This window comes from Rhododendron vialii, chromosome 6a (assembly GCF_030253575.1).
Source record: "Rhododendron vialii isolate Sample 1 chromosome 6a, ASM3025357v1".
Lineage (NCBI taxonomy): Eukaryota > Viridiplantae > Streptophyta > Magnoliopsida > Ericales > Ericaceae > Rhododendron > Rhododendron vialii.
In genome coordinates, this window is record NC_080562.1 from 14,971,047 (window position 1) to 14,991,901 (window position 20,855).

Genomic DNA, 20,855 nt, shown 5'->3' on the forward strand with positions numbered 1-20,855 from the left:
TTCTCTCATATGATAGGGCTAGGAAAGATCAACAAGTACAAGAAAATATATCCATGGAAATTCATGACTAAAGATTTACAAGTACAAGATTTTTTTTAGGAGATTATTTGTACAAGAAATTTTTAGGCTTGCATGGCTAGTATAGGATTTTAATGGTGGAAGATATGTATATCTAGGATACAAGAATTTGGTGGAACAAAATCTAATAATACAAACCCATCTCTCCTGTAGGGGGATGAAAACAATTGGTGCCTAGAGTAGCACTAGATTGCAACGGCTATTTGTGCCTCTTCACCAGAACCCTAGTTTGTCGTTGGAACCCTAATCTGCAAAATAGATAGGGGGTGAGTGCACCTTTTCCGCTCATGGCAAAGGCCCTCCGATGCCTAAGTTAGTATCACGTACTCAAGAAAAATCCTAGTTATCAGTAGGAGAACAATATGAATGCAACATATTGCGTACCTTTTACCTCTAGGTTTACCTTGTATTTATAGATTCATAGATGCTTGCTGCCCAAGCATCCTTGTCGCCCTAGGATTCCTATCTCATACAGGAAACCTAGGATATCTTGGATTCCTATCTCATATAGGAAACCTAGGATATCTTGGATTCTTGTTCCCTTATCAGTTCATTACCTAGTCCTTTTAGAACTCTTTTCTTTAATTGGCCGAACATCCTATTTCCGTTGGGTATCTTTCTTGGATCCTATATTCTCGGGATCCTACTATTTTTGAAACCTCAAAGAGTATTCCCTCTGCTCCAGCACTTGATCTTGTTCGGCTATCTCATCGCCGAACAGACTACCTGGACCAGTCACTTCACATGTAACTGGTCCTTTATGAACAATTTGGACCAATGTCTTCTCAGGAGCTCTCCTCCTATTCGGCCCTTTTGTTGCCGAACAAACTACTTGGACCAGTGACTTCACATGTCACTGTTCCTTTATTAGTCTCTTGGTCCAATAACTTCTCATGTTTACTGGACCAAGGCTCGTACAACCTTCCTGGTCCAATGACTTCTCATGTCACTGGTCTTTATCACCGAACACCGTCTTGCACGGCGACTGTCCTGTCTTTATTCAAACCATGGTCCCACATACCACATGTTCGGTCACTTAGTTGTACCTGTTCGGGAAAACCTCCATACAATTGCTCCCCAGCTTTGCTTGTTGCCTTTGTTCGGGGGTAATAAATAAAGCTTAGAAACAAACTTCAGGCCGAACCTCCTGGGGACCCGTGCAGACATAGTATTTATACCCTTTGATGGTTTTGGCGCCTTTCTCATTCTACCATCTCGGGGTAGTGACTCCACATGGCGCATTTCGTACGCCACACATTTAATTCGAACTGACGCTTTGTTAAACGGCTTCAGAATGGCATCCACTGAATCTTATTTTCTCGTTACTTTTCATGTAACGGTGTGAGAGTAGACGTTTTATCTTTGTCCTTTTCACTTATACTCTCAAAAGAGATTTTTTTGTGTTTTCCACCCAAAACTCAAATCTTCTGTTTATCTCTCTAAGAAACCAGGCGAAAGCTTCAATCACCATCATTGCCATCTGCAATTTGTTCTTGCACCCCCAGGAATCGGCGTAATCAACATCGTAAGCCCTTTCATTCCTTCTTCTTTCGTGTTTCAATCTGAGATTTCTTTCTCAGATTCTTTGTTGATTCTAGGGTTTCAATCATACCCATTTCCAGTTTCTATTTTATTTCGAGTGTATCCATGGTGGACAAGGGAGATAGTGGCCCTAAACCTAGTAAATTTAGGAAACTTTGTGAGACTTCCGCCGCCATGGCGGCGTTTAAGACTGAATACAATATTTCAAATAATGTCGGGCTCGAACTTGCTCCTTTAGGTGTAGAGAGGAATGCAGGTTCATGGGACAGAACATGTATTCCCATTGTAGCCATAGTTGAGGGTGGAGTTCGTTTCCCCCTTGATCCATTACTTCGTTGTGTTCTAAGCTGGTACTGCTTCAGTCCTATGCAAGTTTCCACCAATTTCTTCAGACTAGTGATGGGCGTTGTAGCTCTAAATAGGATTCTAGGAACCCAATTAGGAATATGGGACATCCAGTGGTACTATAGCATCGTGCTAAACCCCGAGTATAACAACTACTATTTCAAAGTGAGAAAAGCAGAAAAGCGTTTCATACTTAACTTTCCAGATTTTGCTCGTGATCACAAAATGGACTTCCTGTATGTTACTGGAGCTTTTGAGCGAATGGGGGAAGATGGCCAGGTGGTGGGCTTCCATTGCCTCCATGAATGAGGCTATCCACGTATGCTCCCAATCTACTCCCTTATTCGTGTAAGTATTCTTTCTTTTCTGCATTCTCTTTGCATTTCTAATGTATTTTTGTGCTTGCTTTTTCAGCTACCAACGTTAACAAACATCCAAGAAGGGAACCAAGCTACGTCTGAACAACGGATATCAACAAGGTTCTTAAATACAAAGGGGAGCCCGGTACCCCAACAGCTGGTCGAGGACGCAATGCTGACGTGTTGCTGGGATACAACCCTACACAGAAGGGGTTCATTGACAGGAGGCTAGCCAACCCAAGCACTAGTGCTGCTTCCACTTCGTCTGCTCCCTAGTCGAGGACATCAAGATCCAGATCTGGTGTGACAATCGCCAAATAGCCAAGCGAAGTTCAAATTTCCGAAGGCATCCCACTTCCTCGCTTAGTCCTTAGAAGGTCTTTGCGACAACCTGCCGAATAGACTGTTGTTGATAGAGACACCAACCAATCTTCTTCATCAGGGTACTCTGCATCTCCACCTGATTCAAGTATAATGACTCAACAACCTTTAAACCTTAGTTCTCTCTTAACTGTGTCCGCTCGAGGACGAGGCTCTTTTGACCTGGTTCCTTCTACTGGTCATGTTCCCCCGCCTCCCCGACATACCAGAAGAGTCTCAACAAGGAGCAGTTCATCTCCTCGGGAATCTGAAACCGTTTTGGAGGCCAAAGATGTACCCCGAGACAAACGTCCCAGGAACCAAGAGGCTAGGATACGGCACAAGCTGTCGCGTTAGCTCTTCAACCCCCCTCACTGAGCACTAATGTAGCTCATCCAATCTGGACCCCTCAACTCATTTGAGGTGACTGTCTTGTCAATGCTGGGGACAGTGCCAATTCCTTTGAAACAGCATTGGCTCTAGCTCAAGGGTTGCTGTTACCAGTCGATATGTAGAGGGAGTCCTTATCCCCTTCTGACCGGCTAGTATCTATTGGAATTGTTAGTGGAATCAAGGTAACTTGCTTCTTCGTAGCCTAAGTTAACTTTCTTTGTAGTTTGCAGATTTCTGAGTGTGTTTGTTACTTGGTATTTTGCAGTTCATCCAAAAGATGGTCACACTTGGCCAGAAGTTTCAAGAAGTCGAGTCTGAAAGGAATAGACTCTTAAGGGACAACATGAGGCAACTTCGAACAATAACTAGGCTGGAGAGAGAGAGAGTGAGATAAGGCAAAACTGGGTGCTGAGGAGATGAAAACAAAATTGGAGTTCTCCGAAGATAGTCTCAGTCAAGCTTTGGCGGAGATTGAAAGTTCCAAAAAAGCTGCTTACAATGATGGATACTAGAAGGGGTTCGATGCAACAACAGCAAGTTATGTTGAACAGATGCCGGCCATCCAGGACCAAATATGGGCCGCTTGCTGGGAGGCGTGTTTGACAAAGCTTGGGGTTCCAGAAGATTCTCCCTTTTGGGTGGAGAATGATCTTCCGAGAAGTCGGCTTCCCTATACTCAGGACTTGATGGGGCAACATGAGGACGATGTCGAACAACAGATTGATGATTTTGCTGATGCCAGGGAAGATATTCTGGCTGGACCTTAAGACGCTCATCCTGAATAATCACCTGTAAGAAAAACAGTTAACGAACTGATGAACTTGGAGGAGAATGTAACTGGAGGTGGTTCTACCACTGAAGTCAGTATAAAGGTCCCAGATGAAACTCCTCCAGAGGTCCAAAACCTGGACTAAAAGGTATGTTTCGTTGCGTAGCCTCTTCAGTGTTTTAAGTCAAGCTTGCAGGTCCTGCGTGACCGTCGTTTCAGTCCTGTGAGGCACCAGTACTTTTATACTTTGGATAAATACGGGTATTTGGCCCCTTGTTGCACAATACTATGCTTTAAGTATCTGCTATGTTTGTTCATTGCGTGGATTAGTTTGCTCGGCCCTTCGTGGTCATAAACTCTTGTCGTAGTCTTTTCAATGTTTGTTGGCATTTCATACCATCTCTATGGATATTTCGTATACTTTGTTTTGCTCCAAATGGATGTGTCTGTATGCATGAGTGTTTATCTAAGTTCTAATACTTAGTCTAATTCACCAGACATATCTCATTATGTTTGTGCCCAAGTATTTTCATACTTGGTCAATTACTCCTGAACATATGCTCGTTATGTTTTTAGCCAAGTATTTCAAACCTGGAGAAGAAGCAATTATTTCATACTTGCTTGTAAGTGTCTTGTACTTAAACAGAAAGTCAAGTGTTTGTCGTACTTAGCAATCCGTGCATATGCAAGTTTCTCGTACTTAAAAAAAATTTTAAGTTTCTCGTACTTAGTCTAATTTAAGTTTCTCGTACTTAAACAAATTTTAAGTTTCTCATACTTTAAAGTGTTCGAGCCCAATCTCCGCTCCCCAATATGAAAAAAGGAAAACAATTCCGAATTTTGTATTCATATGTACAAAAAAACAAAAAAGAACTGTGAGATCAAAATTTTCAGAAAATTCGTATGTATAATCATAATAGGATTTTATTCATAATCTTTGGACTCAAGGGGTCGTTATTCGTACCCCTTGCAACTAATAAATAGTAAAAAACAAGTGAGCTTTATTCGTAACTCCCACACAATCACGTAGTGCATCCTAAAACAGGAAGAAATAAAACTAAACTCTTTTAAACAAAGAATTTTCTCTGATTGTGGACATTCCAAGGCCTTGGTACTGGGTTTCCATCCAGGCTGCCAATCTATAAGCCTCTAAGCCCACAATCTCAGTCACTCGATATGGGCCTTCCCAATTGGCCCCCAACTTGCCTTCGTTTGCCACCTTGGTATTGCTGAGCACCTTTCGTAGTACAAGGTCTCCAATACCAAATTCTCTTGGGTGAACGTGTTTGTTATAGCTTCTCATTAGCTGTTCTTGATAAGAGGCTAAATGCACCAGGGCCCTTTCTCTCCTTTCCTCGGCAAGGTCGAGCTCAATTTCTAGGGCCCTGTCATTTCCTCCACTTTCGACCAAAGCTGTTATGTTGGTGGGCAATCCAACTTCTAATGGTATAACTACCTCTGTTCCATATGCCAAAGAATAAGGGGTCTCTCCCGTAGACCTCCTAGGTGTTGTTCGGTGTGCCCATAGCACCAGTGGTAACTCGTCGGGCCACTTTCCTTTCGCTTTATCTAACCTTTTCTTGATCCCATCAAGTATGGTTTTATTGGATGCTTCTGCTTGCCCATTACTCTAAGGGTAAGCTGGGGTCGAATAGTAGCTCCTTATCCCATACTGGGAACAGAAAGCTTTGAATTTCTTATAGAATTGTGACCCATTATCTGTAATCAAAGAATAGGGTACCCCAAAACGAGTAATTATGCTTTTTCAAACGAACCTTTCTATCATGGGTTCAGTGATTTTGGCCAATGGCTCCGCTTCAATCCATTTCGTGAAGTAGTCCGTGGCCACCAATAGGAACTTTCGATTCCTTGTTGCCTTATGGAGTGAACCCACAATGTCCATTCCCCATTGAGCAAACAGCCACGGGCTAGTCAAAGGCACCAGATCCTTGGCTGGCGTTCTTATCCTTGGGTTATTGCTCGATGGGCTATGGACCAGCCCCTGCATGACTTCCACAAGTCCCTTCCGGAATTTCGTGTAGGAATTTTTGCACCATCTCAGGGTGCACACATAGCAAATAGGGACCTATAAAGGACTTCCTGTATAACTTCCCTTCTGGGGACAACCAAAACCTAGCAGATTTGGTCTTTATTTTGTGAGCTTCCTTTTTATCAAAGGGGAGTGTTTCATCTCGTAAAAACTCCACAATTGGATCCTTCCAACTTGGTGCCTTTTTCACGTCCAAGACCAACTCCACACTTCTTCCAATGCTTGGCTCGTTAAGATAGTCGACAACTACCTTTCTTTTAAACTCAGTTGGTACAGCTGCGTGAGTCTGCGTGAGTGTTCTGTCCAAAACTTATCTGCTCAATGTAAACCTTCTCGAATTCATCCAACAAGTCTTTGGCTGCCTCTACGTAGGCTGCCATTTTCCCATTTCGGGCTTCATACTCTTCGGACAATTGGTTTACTACTAGTTAAGAATCACAATACACCCTAATTCGTTTTGCTTTTAGGGTTTTTGCACTCTTTAAGCCAGCAAAGAGTGCTTCGTACTCTGCCACATTATTTGATGCACTAAAACCTAGCCGAACAGATAGTTCCAGCATTACTCCTTCAAGAGGAAAAAGCACAACCCCGATTCCTGAACCAGTATTGCATGCTGAACCGTCAACAAACAACTTCCACTCCAGGGGATCCTGTTCGGCTGGAACTTTGTCCTGTTTGGCTGGTGGCCCGGTTGCCTGCTCCTTTCTCGTAGGAGGCAGGGGTTCTACTGCAGGTGAGAACTCCGCAATAAAATCAGCCAACACTTGGCCTTTGATCGCTGTGCGCGGCTGATAGTCAATGTCATATTGGCTTAACTCAACGGACCAAGTTGAGATTCTTCCTGAGAAGTCGGCTTTTCGTAGCAGTGATTTTAATGGGAACTATGTGTAAACCACAACCTTGTGGCTCTGGAAATAATGTGGCAATTTCCTTGTTGCTATCCATAAGGCTAGGACTAATTTCTCAAGGGGCAGATAACTCCTTTCAGCATCTAACAAAGTTTTGCTCACAGAATAGATAGGGATTTGTTCGGATCCCTTATCCCTTAATAGGACCGCACTCACAGCATGTTCAGAAACTGCTAAGTACAAAACCAAAGACTCACCCGGCTCTGGGGTTGACAAAAGTGGGGCTTCTGCTAAGTATTTCTTCAAATCCTGGAAGGCTTGCTCGCACTCTGCTCCCCATTCATATCCTTCCCTTTCCTTTAATAGCTGAAAAAAGGGTCTACACTTGTCACTTGACCTGCTAATGAATCTGTTGAGGGCTGTAGCCATTCCAGTTAACCTTTGGACTTCCTTTGTTGTTCTGGGACTTTGTAGCCTTTGCAAGGCTGTTGTTTGATCAGGATTTGCTTCAATCCCTCTTATGGTCACTAGGTGGCCTAGGAACTTCCCAGAGCCAACTCCGAACGTACACTTTGAGGCATTGAGTTTTAGCTTGTACTTCCTCAGGATTCCGAAGGCCTCCTTCAAATCCGCTATATGTCCCTGTCTGGTCTTACTTTTCACCACCATATCGTTGATGTAACGCCCCGAATTTTGGGTACGTTAAAAAGACAATTTCTGTAACGCCCCGAATTTTGGTTACGTTAAAAAGACAATTTCATTGATAAAACCAAATGGGTCTGACTCGTTATTACAACAAAACTCCCACAAGAGTTCAATATTTATACAATGAAGGGGTTCTAGGGTTCCTAACTACAGCTCCACCTGCTCCTCCATCCTAGCTAGCTCCTCAGCTCCAAAAGCATCCAAGGTGAACTGTTCATCTTAATCATCTACAAGGTCTGACACATTATACCAGCGTCGCCACCGATATAATATGTCAGGGTCACCAAAGGTAACACCGTGAGCTACAAAAGCTCAGCAGAACAATCCCATACCCGCTAACCCATAACTTACAAACAACAGGTTATATAATCATCGATTTCCACATGATACATGTATACACAGCTAACAATGACACATCCATATTCGTTAATCAACTATCGTTGGTGTCCAAGATTTTTTGTGTTTCTCCTACGTGACTCGTCGTAGACCGTGTCAACCTTATCATTTACAAATCAACCTTTCAAAAAACCATTTGTTTAACACACCCAACCTCGGTTCCGCAGTTCCGGGTTCCCGAGTATCCTCACAATGGTTCCGCCGTCCCAGGTTCCCATTGGCACACACACACCCAACCTCGGTTCCGCCGTTCCGGGTTCCCGAGTATCCTCACAATGGTTCCGCCATCCCGGGTTCCCATTGGCACACATTGCATTGGCTCCGTACCGCGGATAACCAAGCCACAATTCAAAACCCTCGGTTCCGCCGCTCCGGGTTCCCATTTGGGTTTTCAAAAAACTAAACCCTCGGTTCCGCCGCTCCGGGTTCCTGAGTATCCCCACAATGATTCCGCTGCTCCGGGTTCTCATTGGGTTTTTCACAAATCTTACTTTTACACACGCACACAACTCACATAATGCCACCCAAAACCGGTCATTATGTAGTTTCAAAATATTTCCTTCCTCGGAAAACATTTCCTTTCATTAATCACACCCTAGGTGCCATGTTTCTACTTTCTCGATTCTCGTGTCTCGTGTCTCGTTACATGCAAAGACTCCGCGGTAGGACAAAATAAGCATGAATCATTCTAACAAGATCATCCAATTCTATATTACTTATCACGCTCAATCACCACTTATAGCATAACGCCACATGTACGGACGCCCTTGGAGTGTATCACTTATGCTTATTCAAAGCACAACGCCACATGTACGGACGCCCTTGGAGTGAAATCACTTATGCTTTATCACACCACAAGTAATACAAGCAATTCATATATGCATGCTCGAAATCATCTTAAAGATCAAAATACAAATACTTCTAAACAAACGATAAGTTCTATCTTTCGAAATCCGTTAAGGATAATCTACTTATACTTAAGATAAGTGAGTAGAGGAATTCTACTTTCTAACATACAGTTCTATACGTAGAGTTAGGGGCAAGGGGTTCTACCTTACTTCTTGGCGGTAGTGACGACTACGAAAGGCAAGTCGGCTATCGGACAGACTAACCTCCTACGGAATGCTTCCGGTAGCTTTGAAAGAGAAGGGTCTCTCTTGAAACCTAATCTTGACTAAACTACTACTACTTTATGGATCGAAGGGTGGTCGGGTGGCGGTTTAGTGGCGGCTTAGGTTGAGTTTCTTAAAGAACTCAAGAACAAAGTAAGAACAAAAAAAAGAACAAAGAAATTCTAGAGAGAAGTTGGAGCAAAGTGAGAAGGTATGAGTTCAATGCTTGGAGTGGCCTTCTATTTATAGGCAAGCTCTCCCTCTCTCTCCTTCATGGCCGGCCCCCCCCCCCCCCCCCTCTCTCTATATCTCCCATGGATTTGCTCCATAACTCAATCTTTCACTTGTCAAGTTTGATTGAAAGCTTGATGGGTTAGGGTATTAGGCTTGCATGGCTAAGATTTGTACCAAAGATTGGATTATGGAAGATTTGTTGGAAGGAAAGAAGACAGTGGTACAAGATTTGGTCTTAAACAAATCATAGAAGTACAATGGAGAGTTAGGTTTGGCTAGGAAGAAGATTCACCCATGGATTTGAAAAGATGAAGAAAGATCATGGAAGGTACAACCAATCTTCCTCTCTTTTTCCTCCTTCCTCTCTCTCTCTCTCTCCCTCTCGGCTCACTCTCTCTCTCCTCTCGGCATCTCTCTCTCTCTCTCTCTCTCTCGCTCTCTCTCTCTCTCTTAAGTACACTACATATATATGTATAACAAGAAAGAATAAGAAAGTACCAAGGTACTAGATTTTCCAAATCCAAAATCCCATAAAAAAAATCTAATTAGGCACATGTCCCATTAAACAAATAATGTAGTACTAAACCATTTAAATATTCAACCAAGTACCATTATAATATTAACTAAGGTACTAAGTAATCTAGGGAAATCAAGACTCCCCATTAGATTAATCTAATTGAGTACAAAGTCCCAATACAAAATAATATTTAGGGTACCTAGAGAATCTTAGGTCCTAAAGTCTAATAAGTACCTCATCCCATGAGATTTTTAGGAAAAGACTAGTTTATTAAAACCCTTGTACTTAGTAGAAGAATAACCCTATTACCCAATGGATAATAAATCCCCTAACTTTTATTATCTAATGGACAATAGTAACTAGGGAACTTTTTATAATAAAATAATCAAAAAGTACTTTAAAGCAATTATAAAAGTCTATTCAAGTACTTTGCTCAAATCTTTCATTGAATCTTTTTAATAAAAAGAATTGGGTTTCTATTATCCAATGGATAATAGTTTCCCTTACCTTTATTGTCCAATGGACAAAAGTTTAAAGGAAACTTTTATATTAAAATAAATCAAGTTGTCCTTTAAAGCATGTGACAAAAGCCCTATATTTAAATATAGGTGTGGTACCAAGTACCCCAATTAAATAAAAAGGCTAGGATTCTCCCTATTAGATTATAATAGAGGACAAGTACTAGTTTAATCAATAAAGTACTTTAGAAATCTAGGGTTTAGATATACCCCAATATTTTAATGCATAAAGGTACATGGGAATCTAAATCTTGATTATTAAAATAAAGCCTTGTATTTTGTTTGGAAGATTAGGGCTATTACCCAATGGATAATAGTTTCCCTAACGGTTAATAACCAATGGACAAAGATTACCCTAACGTTTATCGCCCAATGGGTAATGGTAAAAGGTTCAAAAGGTAACTAGGTGAGTTTGGTTGCTCGGTTCCTTCAAGTAGTCGGTTGGAAACTAACTAAATTGGTCAAGTAGGGTTTCTAGTCGAGAGTTTAACCAATGACCAAAATCTATCTATGACGGAAATTAACAAGAAATCATATAACCACTCAAGAGAAAATAAGTAATTCAAATATTTAACGAAATTTTTACTGACCAAAATTCAGGGGCGTTACAGTTGATATAGACCTCCATGGTTTTTCCTAGCAGCTTTTTGAACATGATGGTTCCGAGTCTCTGGTATGTTGCCCCTGTGTTTCTTAGCCCAAAGGGCATGACATTATAACAATATAATCCTTGTGGTGTAATGAAAGAAGTCTTTTCCTAGTCAGGCCCAAACATGGCAATTTGATGATATCCCCGATATGCGTCGAGGAAACTTATCCGTTCGTATCCAGCAACGGCATCTACCAATTGGTCAATCATGGGAAGAGGGAAGCTGTCTTTTGGGCATGCTTTATTCAAATCAGTAAAATCCACACACACATGCCACTTTACATTCTTCTTTTTTACTACCACAGTGTTGGATAACCACTCTGGATAGTAAACCTCCCGTATTGCTTTGGCTTCCAACAAATGATCTACCTCTTCGATAATAACGTCAACATGCTGCACGGCTGCCCTTCTCTTCTTTTGAATGACTGGCTTATGCTGTGGATCAACGTTCAAGTGGTGGCAGATCACATCTGCATATACTCCGGGCATCTCCTCTGGTATCCATGCGAACACATCAACATGTTCTTTGAAGAAACCTACCAACTCAGGTTCTTCCTGTGCTGGTAGCGATTCTCCAATTAGAAAATACCTATCAGGATCAGTCTCGTTGATCTCTATTTTCTTTAAGCCTTCAACTACTCTTTTTGCCGGGTTTCTTCCGACATCTTCGATAGTCGTTTGATCTGGTACTTCTACCGTATGAACATGATGGGCCTTTGGGACTTTTTTGATGGTGGAAATCAATCACTATTGTGCTATCTTCCGATTGCTTTAGATTTTTTCAGCTCTGTTAGACCCAGGAAATTTTACCATCTGATGGTAGGTGGAGGAAATTGCCCTCATCTTGTGCAACCACGTTCTTCCTATAATCACGTTATAGGAAGACGACACATCTACTACTAGAAAGTCGGTTCGCAGCACTACTGTCCCTGCCCGAACAGGTAGAGTTACCTTGCCAAGTGGCCAAATTGCTTCTGCACCAAACCCGACCAAAGGAGTCGTTGACTGCACTAGATCTGCCTGTGTCAGCACCATTTTTTTAAATGCATCGTAGTATAATACCTCGGTGCAGCTCCCTGAGTCCACCAGGATTCTTTCTATGTCATATTCCCCAATTGGGTTATGACCAGAGCATCGTTATGTGGTACTTGGATTCCTCTCAGATCCTCATTCGTGAAGACTATGCCTTCATTGCATACTTCTCCTTCACGTCTTCTTTTCTTTCCCAACTGCATGACATGTTGGTCATGCCTAATCTGCCTCTGGAGCAACCTCACCTCATTTCTCGTATAAGGCTCGGCCAACCCATGTATCATATGGATTATGCTCCTTGGATTTTGTTCGTAATCCAATTCCATTGCCTTATCTTTATCCTTGGGATCTTCGTGGATAAATTCTTTAAGGTAGCCACGGAAGACCAAGTCATCAAGGTGCCTTTTAAGCATGTCACAGTCTTCAGTCATGTGGCCCCAGTCCTTATGGTAGCTACAGTGCTGATTCGTTGCCCGCTTTGTGTTTTTATCTCCCCCAGGCTTGGAGGCCATTTGAAATAGGGTTGATTCTTTATTCGATAAAGAATCCTGTAGATTAGTTCTTTTCAAACCGTGTTTATTGAAAAGAAGGACTTAGGATCAGGGCTTGTTTTTCTCTGTATGGCTCTTTCTTAGCCTGCCCGTATTCTTTCCTTTCTCTATAGGTCTTGGGCTCTGGTTTATCTACTTTCTTTGTTGGTATCTTTGGCTGTTCGGCAATGGCCTTGCCATCTTCTTAGAGTATATCATCTTCCATTCTGGCATGTTCAATTCGCTCCATTAGCTTAGCCAATGTTGTTTCCAGATGCATATTTAAAGACCGGCGTAACACCCCCCGAACAGGCAAGCCAGTTTTGAAAGTAGCAATCGCATACTCTTCACTGCAACTTTCGATCTCATTGAAAGTCTCCCTGTATTTCTTAGCGTAGTCCCTGATCGGCTTGCTCTCCCCCTGCTTCATTATGGAGAGGCTTTCAAACGTCTTTGGAGCCTTTCTGCTTGTCAAGAACCGAGCAGTGAATTCTTCCGCCAGTTGCGCCCATCCTCGGATGGAGCGTGGACCCAACTTATGGAACCAAGACAAAGCTACCTTCCTTAAACTTGATGGGAACATTTTGCACATAATTGCATCATCCCCTTCGTGCATAAAAATTGCCTGTTGGTAGTGCTGTATGTGTGCTACAGGATCCGGATTTGTCTCGTAAAGGATAAACGTTTCGTGCTTCACTCTGCTCGGTAGCCTTGCCTCCTGCAACTTTCTTGTAAAGGGGGAGGATGCAATATTGCTAAGTGCCTTCCGTGCTGCCTCCCGTGCAGTCATGGTTTCATCCTCTAATCCCTTTGTCTTGTTGGGTCTATTCTTTTCCCAATCGAAAGCAGGTCTCTCGTATCTGTCCTTATGGTGTCTTCTAGTCCCTTCCTCTTCAGTGGTGGGACTTTGGCTTCTGCTCTTTCTTTTTCTTGAAGGAGCCCTCTGCCGCTCTGGTGTTCGGCTCTTACTTCTGCTCCTCCTTTTTCGCGGAGGAGATTTATGTCGCCTTGGTGTGGGGCTCCTACTACTGCTCTTTCTTCCTCATGAATGAGCCTTTTTGTGTTTTATCATAGCATACCTGTCTTCCCTGGAATTTCTACGAGAAAGTCCAGAGTCTTCAAGATGCTCTCGGATCCTTTCTAACTCCCGGATCTTGTGTTCTCGCTTTTTGATCAAACGAGCGTACTCTTCAATTTCCTACCTTTTTTTATTGAGGACATCGTCACTGTAGTGCATACTTTTTGAGAGTCCGATTGACTCCTCCCTACGATAGGATTTACTCCTCCTTGTGGATTCTGTGACCGTCCTGTCCTCCCTATTTGTGGAGCCATCCAGGATGGTCAGGGGGTTGCCCTTGCTCGTTGTTTTCCTCCCATGTCCGCCTTCGGGCTTTTTCAGAGCCTTTGGTGGAGATTTATCTCCTCCTCCACCTAGCAGATTCTTTGGGTTGATGGGCGTCGTCGGGTTTTCTTCTGCCATGGTCATTTTTTCAAAGAGAACTAATTCGTTCCCCACTGACGGCACCAATTGTAGGGGGATGAAAACAATTGGTGCCTAGAGCAGCACTATATTGCAACGGCTACTCGTGCCTCTTCAGCGGAACCCTAGTTTGTCGTCGGAACCCTAGTCTGTAAAACAGACAGGGGGTGAGCGCACCTTTGCCTCTCGTGGCAAAGGCCCTCCGATGCCTAAGTTAGTATCACGTACTCAAGAAAAACCCAAGTTATCAGTAGGAGAACAATATGAATGCAACGTATTGCGTACCTTTTACCTTTAGGTTTACCTCATATTTATAGATTCATAGATGCTTGCTGCCCAAGCATCCCTGTCGCCCTAGGATTCCTATCTCATATAAAAAACTTAGGATATCTTGGATTCTTGTTCCCTTATCAGTACATTACCTTAGTCCTTTTAGGACTCTTTTCTTTAACTGGCCGAACATCCCATTTTCATTGGGTATCTTTCCTGGATCCTATATTCTCAAGATCCTACTGTTCTGGAACCTCCCAGAGCATTCCCTCTACTCCAGCACTTGATCTTGTTCGGCTATCTCATCGCCGAACAGACTGTCTGGACCAATCACTTCACATATAACTGGTCCTTTATGAACAATTTGGACCAATGTCTTCTCAAGAGCTCTCCTCCTGTTCGGCCCTTTTGTTGCCGAGCAAACTACTTGGACCAATGACTTCACATGTCACTGTTCCTTTATTAGTCTCTTGGTCCAATAACTTCTCATGTTTACTGGACCAAGACTCGTACAACCTTCCTGGTCCAATGACTTCTCATGTCACTGGTCCTTACTGCTGAACACCATCTTGCACGGCGACTGTTCTGTCTTTATTCAAACCATGGTCCCACGTACCAAATGTTCGGTCACTTAGTTGTACCAGTTCGGGAAAACCTACATACATCTCCTTCTCTCTATCGGCCACTCTCCTATCTTTCTTTCTTTGTTTTTTTTTTCACATGGGTCTATAGCTTAGAGTTTAGGATGACGTAAGGAGATCAAGCAAGTACAAGGAAAATCCATGGAAATCTATGGCTTAGAGAATATGTAACTATAAGATTTTTCAGGGATTTTGATTGTATAAATAAACCTCTAAGAAAATCTAACTCCTTCCTATATAATCCTAGGTTTTTATAACTTAATTTAGGCTTATAAGCATATCTAATTTGGTACAAGACTCTAAGGAGAGAATCCAAAGTACAAGGGGTGATACGGGTCCGATTTCCACCGGTTTTGGCGTATTTTTCGATCGGAACCGGTTATCCGGTTTGAGATTTTTAGAAACCGGAACTGGTTGAGATAATATTGTCCGGTTTCGACTGGCTCAACTGGTTTCGGTCCGGTTTATCTGATTTTCATTCATGAGCCATATTTTGGGCCAAACACATCAAAAAAATCCAGAATTCAACCCACAAAATATCAACCAAAAACCCATAATTCAAACCCATTTTTTGAGCCCAACAAAAAAGGATCAATTTTGAGCCCAATACATTAAAAAAAACCATAAAAACATAATTAAGCCCATAAAAACAGTTTATATAATAAATATATTTATTAGACCAATATACACCAAAAGGGTGGATAGCCTAGTGGTAAAGAGAGGGGAGATCCTTCTAGTCTTTTAGGGTTCGATTCCCCTCCCCTATGTGTGTGCGTCTGTGTGTATATATATATATATATTATACATATATATAATCGGTCTGGTTTCGACCGGTCTTTAAAACACATAAACCGGATCAAAATTATTTTTCCGGTTTATAAAATTTTATAAACCGGAACCGGATCGAAATTATTTAACCGGTTTGAAAAATTCGATCCGGTCCGATTTTTCCAGTTTCGATCGATTTTCTCGTCTCAGCTAACAGCCCTACAAAGTACACTCATCTCTCTCCCTCCACAAACTTCAGCACACTTACAAACTAGTATAGGTCCTCAAATGAAAGAATAAATTGGTACAAGAGAATCTAGGATTGAATTTTAGTATTTAGGTTTATTCTTTCTTAGTCTTAGGTTATAAATTAGGGAATCCAATTGGTACAATAAAAATCTAGGGTTTTAATGAGAGAGAAGATGAATCTTAATTGGTACAAGTTGTAAGGTTTTCTAGATTGGTTAGATTTTCTTTTAGATTACAAGAACAAGAAATTATGGGATTTGTGTAAGAGAATCTATATCATATCTATTGGCAAATCTCTCTCCTACTCTCCCTAGATTTTCATTTAAAAAAAAAAAAAAATTCTCCCTAGATTTAAGGGTTCTAGACTGTACAAAGAAATCCTAGGGTTTTGTAGACTTGGAGAAGAAGAATAATCTTGAAGTAGAAGATTTGGGTTTAAAGAGGTGGAGGTGAATCTTTGTTAGGGTTTTGATAGCTAGGGTTAGATTTTAATAGAAACAATCACTTTGATTTGGCAATTAAGTAAAGGAATTAAAATAAAAATTTTAACTTTATTAAAAAAAATTGGCCGAAAATTCGGATCGTTACATGTTTCCTGCTCAAATCTCCATTTGACTCACTTCTCTCCCGCGCCTATACATATACACACACACACACATATATATATATATATATATATGTATATGTATATATATATATATATGCAACTTGTTGGCATGTGTCCTATTACACGGGGTTTTTTCCAGCCACATTAGTGAGTGGTCAATTATGTGCCTAGTTTTATCTCTATTATTGTGTTTTCTCTTATCCTCATCTTTCCAGCCACATTAGTGAGTGGTCAATTATGTGCCTAGTTTTATCTCTATTATTGTGTTCTCTCTTATCCTCATCTATATACCCACGCATACTTAGAAAGCCTAACTCTGAGATCCTATGGCTGGTGATCAAGAGTTTCTTGTATTGCTAGCTCCATATTTTGTATATCTATATAATTGTTGGAGGAGCTTTGGGTTCTAATTTAGTGCATGGTAATTCGAGTCAAACTATATAATTGGGCTATTGTATATATTCTGAAGGAGATATGCCATATGAGTAGCTTTGCTTCATTGGCGGCTCAAGTTTTACCATCAACAAATGGCTTGAAGCTCATCTCCAACGGAAGGTGCGAAATCTGATGTGGAGCTTGTAACAGTAATATTTGATACCAATTCACAATGCAATCTAGGTGCTTTCTACCATGCCAAACCCTATGTGGCTTTGAAGGGAAGCCCAAACCTGCGAACTTTGGCAGCCAACTCCTCCCATGCCAAATTTCAAAATTGACTGTTACGATTTTGAAATTGTGACCGCTTGAATTTTCTTTTTTCTTTTAAAAGTTTGAGCTCTTTTTCCCCCCTATAAATGTAGACTTGAATAAACAATATAAATTGACATAAAGGTTGGAGAGGAATATCTTGATATCAAATAAATAGAATTTGGCATAAGGGTTAGAGATGAGACTTTGATGTCAAATTAGAAATGCCAAAGTGTCCCATAAGCCTTCAAAAAAAAAATTGGCCCCCTCCAATTTGAAGTCAATAATTGGAGATGATAATAGCGAGATATCCACGCCTAAGTCCTATATGTGTAAACCCATTCATTTGAGATAATTTCTATAATATTTACTTTGATTTACTTGAGGTAATTAAGTTGAAATATACTGTAATCATTGAGACTTATGAATGACAATAGATGAGTTCTGCCGTGGAGTAACAAATACGGCAAAAACTAATTTTGTCCGTAACAATGTTGAAGTTTGGCATGTCCACAAACACAAACACATGGTTATATATGTCCAAATAAAAGCAAACGATCAACACTTTCCTTGTTTTAATTTGGATTGATGTTTCAATGCATACGCAGTGCTAGGCAGTTTCTTCTTTGGATTTGCTTTCGTCTTCGGTATCTTCTGATTCTGATTTTAGTTCTGATTTTCCTTCTACGTGCTTTCCCCACAAGACGGCGTAAAGACCGCCCACTAACAGTACAGCTCCACCGGCACTGTCAAAATGGAATATAAAAATAAAAACACAAGCATGTCATTTTCTTGAGACCACGAGCACACACAAAAATTAATCTGTGTGACTGTCAGATAATTCACATTTCAAATTAAAAGCTCCTCAGAATATACGAAAGTATCTTTTGGAGTTCCAAATTTTTTTTGCAATCACTCACATACACGACAATTATTAGCTTTTTTTTTTTGAACTCTAAAATGTCGTTCTAATGGTAAAGAAGGTATTTGGATCTTTATCCCGACTGGCTATCCCGTTTTACAGGATGATTTAGTAATATTAAGTATGGTTCCACAGGCTCAATGCTTCATGTGTTTCAACCAATTGTGCTCTAAACTTGGTACTCGCTAACGTTTTGGTTCAATGATCAAAGACATGAGATACAGGAGCTCAATTGCTTCCTCTTAATGTATCAGATTTGAAATCTCTTAGGCACTATTAGTTTCTATAAGGTACTATTAGTTTCTATAGGGCCAATTCATATAGATCGAGCTTTGCTTCAACTTTAGTTGAACCCTCTGTGGTGAATAGTGGAATTGGTCCTTCAAAATTTGTTGAGGTGAGTGCATGGCTCAAGAGGAAATCTAGCTTATGTCACTTTTAAAAGGGGTGCGTTTTATGAATCGATAAAGCTAAAGGGACCAACGAGGTGGAAACTGATGGGGACCCGACGGGTACGCGGGGCCCACTCCGGGTCCCGCATAGATGATCCGAGCAGTACAATAATTTTATAAAAAAATGAGCGGGCCCCCATAAGGAATTAGCTCAATCTGATATATGCAGGTGCTTGATCTAATTTTCCATTTTTTATTCTGATTTTAGGATCCGAAATTTGAATGAAAAAATGGAAGATTGGATCGAGTACATACGCATATCAGATTGATCTGATTTTTCACAAGCCCACTCAATATTTTGTTTTTAAATTATTGAATGTCTCGTATTATTCGTGCGGGACCCAAAATGGGTCTGCGTGCTTGTCTGTACCCCATCGGTTTTCACCTCATTGGTACCAATAGCAAGGTTCGTTTTAGTATCCATGTTGTATGGAAATATTAATATACAGTTTTTGATTTGGGGATCTTGCAGTGCATTCTTGTGCGGCTGATTTGACTGTCCATTTCTATGATGGACGATTCGGATTAATAGGAACTTCGATTAAATCCGAGCCATTGACGTCAAAATGGATCATGAAATCGGCCACCCTACAGCCCCTGTAGTGGGAGTTGCACTGCAGGATGTCCCTTTCCATACAGATTCATCCTACTCTGACTAAACGTTTAGTTCGGAATAAAGAGAATGAAAGAAGACGTAGGGGCTAAAGTCCAGTCCTTCGGATCAAATGTTGTTTGTAGTAATTCGAACTAAGTGGCTCGAACCCCATGTCCGACAACTACAGACCTAAGTTGTGCCGAGGGAGGTGGCTGTACCCTTGACGCCTAGGCTCGGCAATAATCGGAGCTCAGAGAAGGTCCCACTTTACCTGCCCAACGCCCGGCTGAGGAGAAAGTCCTTGGCTCGGATAAAGTTAAAACCCAGATCCACGACTTCATCTCTTTCTCTCCTCTTCGTGCCGCCCGCCCTCAGGCTCAGTCGAAGATGGGGCTTGACCCATTTCAGAGCTACGCACCGCTCTACCCGCTGAAATGGTTTTGCAAAAGATAATGATTGGCGCACGTGGGGGTGCCGGCTCACACCAGAAACGGGGTTATCAGATCTTATTGGTGATGTCACAATGATGTTAGCCGACCTGTGCAAGGCACATGCCCATACTCGGAGAGCAAGCCAAACAGACTCTATAAATACCAAGCAAAGCAGCCCTAAAGAGGTACATGCTTCTCTACCCCCAAAACCCTAGTCACTTGCTTTACTCTTTGCACAATCTCATCCTCTCGCCGGAGGGCTTTGCCGGGCAACCCTGGCCAGGTTTTAGTCGTGTGCTCACTATGTAGGTTAGGGCAAGAAAGCTAGGCGACACTCGAACCAATCTAAGAAGAGCTCAGACCAAGGATCAATGGGCCACACAATTGGTGAACATGAAGTGAATCACTTCTGATTCAAAGCGGCTCAAACTTCCTTCAAACTACCTCCCTCTTCCCAAAAAATAGCCACAATCTCAGCCACGATGGGTGGAGAATTGACGGACGTTACCTTCTCGGGGGCTAAGGACGCTGATGGAAAACCAATCCTTCCACATTTCGAGAGACACATGTCCATTTCGATTCCCGCTAGCTCTAGGCTATCTCCGACTAAGAACGATGTGACGGTGGCTTATATCCACATGTTATAGCGATGAGACGATGAAAGAGACAATGAACTAACGGCTTTGCGGGCGAAAATGGCCTAAATGAAGCAGCACATGCAAGAAGTCACCCCAGCTGCATCCAGATCTGCCGGAGATTGGAGGCAACGACGGCAAACACCTCCCTCCCCACCTCCTCCACCATCGCAGGAGCAACCCTTTGAAATGGGCTACCGCAGTTTCGTGAAGGATCGTCTTGGCTTCACACCTGAGAAGGGCAACGCAAGGGAACTGATCTGTAGACACCCCAATCTGGGCTTCCAGATTAGTTTACTTACGGTTTTTGATTCCCCAATGATGAAATGGATCAAGAACACCCCGAAAATAATAGCGTGTTTGAGCTTTGAGTGTTTGCAAAACCCTTGAACCTAACCTAGCCTAAGGCACTTCAAAAACCAAAAACCTTGCTAGTCCGCGCCAGGGCGCACCCTCGCGCGACAAACTGACTCCATCGCGCGACAGTGTGCCAGGGCGCACCATCGCGCGACAGACTGAGTCCATCGCACGACGGTCCAACCTACCACCAACCTTTCTGAAGAAGGACAGTTGGCCACCAATGCAACCTCAGCCAGGCCTCGTGGACTGGCTGAACTCCTCTGTTTTCAACCAGATTCACCCCCATCTCCTCCTATAAATACCCTCCATTTGTTCTCTTTT

The 20,855-nt window shown here is 42.0% G+C and overlaps 1 protein-coding gene across 2 annotated transcripts in view; it reads right to left on the reverse strand.

The window, feature by feature from the left end:
• Positions 1-17,529: 17,529 nt before the first annotated feature.
• LOC131330164 (WAT1-related protein At1g43650-like) overlaps positions 17,530-20,855 on the reverse strand; it is a 42,713-nt gene continuing 39,387 nt past the window's right edge. For both annotated transcript variants that reach the window (XM_058363657.1, XM_058363656.1), the window contains one exon: positions 17,530-17,885. In XM_058363657.1, coding sequence (XP_058219640.1) covers positions 17,750-17,885 — 136 coding nt within the window. In that variant the 3' untranslated portion in view covers positions 17,530-17,749. The remainder of the gene's footprint in view (positions 17,886-20,855) is intronic.